Source organism: Blennius ocellaris, assembly GCF_963422515.1.
Source record: "Blennius ocellaris genome assembly, chromosome: 19".
Lineage (NCBI taxonomy): Eukaryota > Metazoa > Chordata > Actinopteri > Blenniiformes > Blenniidae > Blennius > Blennius ocellaris.
Window position 1 is genome coordinate 1976959 of NC_137668.1, and position 4387 is coordinate 1981345.

The window sequence follows — 4387 nt, forward strand, 5'->3', positions numbered from 1 at the left end:
AGAGAGAGAGAGAGAGAGAGAAGAGAGAGAGAGACAGAGTGAACAGAGAGAGAGAGAGAGAGAGAGAGAGAGAGAGGAGAGAGAGCGCTTCTAAACGTCAATACGATTCAGGAGCTAGCAAAAGAAAGAAAAAGTCCAAACAGTCAGAGTCTCGTGCTTCACTTGAAGGTGAGATGTTGTTGAAATAAAAAGAAAACTTTGTGGCATAAAGTTTTTTCAGACGTGTTCATCTGTAAAGTTCTTGTTCCACTGTTGCTCTAGAAAGTTCTTGTTCCGCTGTTGATAGAGGCTGTTCATTTGATTAGTTAGTAATTGTAACTTATTATTATTTTTATTATGTTATTGGAAGGGGGGCCCCAAAATAAAATCCTGCTTAGGGCCCCCACTTGGCCAGGGCCCTGACTCCGTCGCTCACTCACCATCTGACCATGACCAACCACTCACTCCCTCACTCATTCACCTCACTGCATACACAGTGGCAGTTCAGGGTTCAGTGTCTTGCCCAAGGACACTTCGGCAGGTAGAGATGGAAATCGAACCTACAACATTCGATTGGGAGATGCCAAGTCTACAAAGTGCTCTCCTTGGGACTGGTACCAAACAATGAATTGTCTCACTAAACCTGCCTGTCTGACCCGTCTGTCTGCCTGACCCGTCTGTCTGCCTGTCTGACCCGTCTGTCTGCCTGCCTGACCCGTCCTGTCTGCCTGTCTGACCCGTCTGTCTGCCTGACCCGTCTGTCTGCCTGTCTGACCCGTCTGTCTGCCTGTCTGACCCGTCTGTCTGCCTGCCTGACCCGTCTGTCTGCCTGTCTGACCCGTCTGTCTGCCTGACCCGTCTGTCTGCCTGTCTGACCCGTCTGTCTGCCTGTCTGACCCGTCTGTCTGCCTGTCTGACCCGTCTGTCTGCCTGCCTGACCCGTCTGTCTGCCTGTCTGACCCGTCTGTCTGCCTGACCCGTCTGTCTGTCTGCCTGACCCGTCTGTCTGCCTGTCTGACCCGTCTGTCTGCCTGACCCGTCTGTCTGCCTGTCTGACCCGTCTGTCTGCCTGCCTGACCCGTCTGTCTGCCTGTCTGACCCGTCTGTCTGCCTGCCCCACCTCGTGCTTCTTGAACAGCTTCTTGAAGTAGTTGGAACAGGCGGCCAGGACGCAGCGGTGAGCGCGAAACTTGACGTCCTCCACGACCACGGCGATGTCGCAGTGCTCTCCCTCCAGGCGCTGCTCGTTCAACAGCTTCAGGAAGATGCTCTTATGGTCCTCATCCACGTATTTCACCGTCTCTGACATCTGACACACACACACACACACACACGCACGCACGCGCGCGCGCGCGCGCACTCAGTTGTTATCAGTCGTTATAAACTAATTGATAGTAAACTGATCACAGTGCTCGTTCTAGTTCATGTTCTCTGCAGCTTACAGCTAACAGTTAACAGCAGGTCCAGACCAGACCGGGTCTGGGTCTTAGTCCTGGTCCAGGCACTTTGAGCTACGACGCTAACTGAAGTAAACACCGGGACCGGACCCGGTGCCCGGACCATGTCTTGGTGTTAAATGGCGGACAGTCCGGCCTCCGTTCTCAAAATGGCGTTTCTCCGGGCGGCGAGGTTCCTCCAGGCGGCTCAGTCCACCGGGCTGTGGTCCGGCGCAGGACTCCGGCGACGCGCAGCTCCGGCGGGTTGCCGGTCCGCCGCGCGCCGCCGACCCTCCGCCGTCCACGGCACCGACACGCAGGCACGCGAGCCTCGGCGACAAGAACGAGACGGAGCTCGAGAGCGCGCAGACTCGCGGTAACGGGCGGCCGAGGCGCGGGACCGAGGACCGGGCTCTTACCGTGACAGGGCCCGTGAGGGGGGATCCTGAGGAAGGGGGGTGGGGGATGCACGGCGTCTGCTCTGGTGCTGTGGTTACTGTTGTTGTTGTTTTTGTTTTTGTTGTTATGCCGAGGACGAGCAGAGCCGAGGCCGCGCTTTGCGCCTTCACGCACACACTGCGGAGGCACGTAGGATGCGCGCCAACTGACGGGAGTGCGCATGCGCACTGCGGCCTGAACGGTCCCCCTTTCAATCCTTGAAAACCTGGAAACACGCACGCGCACACGCACGCGCACACACACACACGCACACACGCACACGCACGCACACACACACACACACACACACACTCTAGCATGATGCTCAACACAAAGTACCTCATCAATAATTGCTCCAGGGGGCGCAGTGTAACAGGGGCTAATGTTTATTTGTCCACATTGTAGTATTTAGCAGAGATGGACTCGAGTCCTGATTTTATGACTTTTTGACTCGGCTTGACAAAATAAAAATAAAAAAGACTCGGACTTGCTTGGACTCCAGGCTCAGTGACTCATGACTTGGAGTATAGGCTCAGTGACTCCAGACCTGGACTTCACTCTACCCCTTTGACTCGACCAGTCATATCAAGTCATGTCATTATGAAAAGTGTGGTTTATGAATCATATTTCATTGTTATGGCTTCGTTTCATCATATCCCAGTGACAGCCGCTGTCAGTCACAGTGAGGTATAGCGCTGGCTGCAGCTGCTGCAGCCCCAGCTGTGCAGTGCAGCCACACACTATTAATTGGCTGTTAAACACGTGTGACACACACCCTTCCGCGTTGTACACGCAAAACATTGAATAGGATAATTGATGTTGTCGAAGGGTATATTTGTCCAGTTATGAAACCACAGCGACCTTTACTATTTGTCAGGCAAACACTCTGATTGGCCTACTTCACCGGGTCATTTGCATAGATTGTGTTTCGCATTGGAGATACTTTATTTTCCTTTGCAGAATTAAAGGCCGATACAATGAGCACCCGGAGGGTTGTCAACCCCCCCCCCCCGGAACAATTGGCCGGGTCCGGCTCACCTCCGGCCCTCTCAACAGGGGTCTCTCAGGGGCCCCAAGTCCCCCCAAGGGGAGTGCGCAATGTGGCGGAACCCCAGTCTCCCCCGGATTCCTCCAACTGCCCTCCTCCCTCCTTCTCCCGGCTGCTCCCGCGACCGGGTCCGCATGGGCCGAGCGCAGCTGCTGGTGGACTGACAGGTCTCTGTGCTGCCTTGTGTGCCTCGGGAAGGGGTGGATGCGTAGACAGCCAGGGCCCCGGCAGGTTACTGCTGGTAGGTTGCTGCGGCTGCCCGCCAATCTTGGGTGTTGGACGTATGTCTACGCGGAGCCACGACCGGGTCCATCCTGGCCGGCGCCTAGCACCCACCTTCTCCCCCAAACTCAGGGGTGAGGGGCCCGACCCGCTCACTTCCACCCTCAGCCTCAGACCAGACGAGACGACCCGTTGAATTTACGCATATTACTAAGTGGAGGAAAAGAAACCATAAATAACAGTTAATGACGTTTCTGCGCTCGACCAATCAGAACGTTTTCCGAACATATTTTAAATATGATTTGATTTTAGTAGTTTATTTGACAGGGACAATGTACAAAATACATTGATCTTGTTAAATATGTTATTAGAGCGCTCTTACTCTCTGTCTAAAAGAAGGTTCTTATTTTGAAGGCGCATACATGAAGTAGTTATGGTGTTCCTCATGCGCTCATGGTCACGGATGCTGTTCTCCCGTGCGACCAAGTTGTCCAACAAATAAATATGCCAAGCAAAGAGGCTGAAGATACCAACGTGAGAGCATCGTTTATTTTACTTTGAGTCATCTCCTCGACCTGCGCGCCTTAACAGGTTCTGGGCCCAGGCACCCAGACAGTGGTCACACAGGCAACGTGGAGCCGACGGACCGACAAGGCTGCTACGGAAGGTGCGCAAGGGCGGATTTGAGCCGAAGAAATAGCGAGACACGGAGCAAGGTAAAGGCAAACGTGACGTATTTACACGGAGCTTACCATGGACATTTTGCAAATAAAGGACAGTTTATTGTTGAAGAAGAATTAAACGCGACGTATTACGCGAGCAATGTTCAAGTCAAGAAAAAGCACGAGGGAAGACAAAATGGCGACTCGTGGAACCCTGTCCCCGCAGATGTTCTTCGATGGATCGGAAGACAAGTACGACCTTTGGGAAGCGAGGTTTTTGGGACATTTACACACCTTAAAGTTGACAGAGACTATTTTGAATGAGCCAGTTGGTGAGGCGCAGACAGCAGCAGATGGGGACCAAGAATCCAGATTGCTACGCAGAGCTAATAAGGCTAATAGATGATAAAAATTGGTCGCTTTTCAGACACGAGGCTCAATACGACAGCAGGAAAGCATTGAAAATACTGAGGGAGCATTACTCAGGGAAAAGCAAGCCACGGATCATCAACCTGTACACGTCCTTGACCAGGCTACGGAAGACGGACAACGAGTCAACCACGGACTACATCATCCGAGCAGAGAACCTGATTACAGCTCTA

At 53.2% G+C, this 4387-nt stretch overlaps 1 protein-coding gene across 1 annotated transcript in view; it reads right to left on the minus strand.

The window, feature by feature from the left end:
* The window catches only part of zbtb14 (zinc finger and BTB domain containing 14), a 15377-nt gene extending 13555 nt beyond the window's left edge, over positions 1–1822 (minus strand). Inside the window, exon 1 of the mRNA XM_080515217.1 lies at positions 1079–1822. Within this exon, the coding sequence (XP_080371343.1) occupies positions 1079–1288 (210 nt within the window). The 5' untranslated portion in view covers positions 1289–1822. The remainder of the gene's footprint in view (positions 1–1078) is intronic.
* Positions 1823–4387: the final 2565 nt, after the last annotated feature.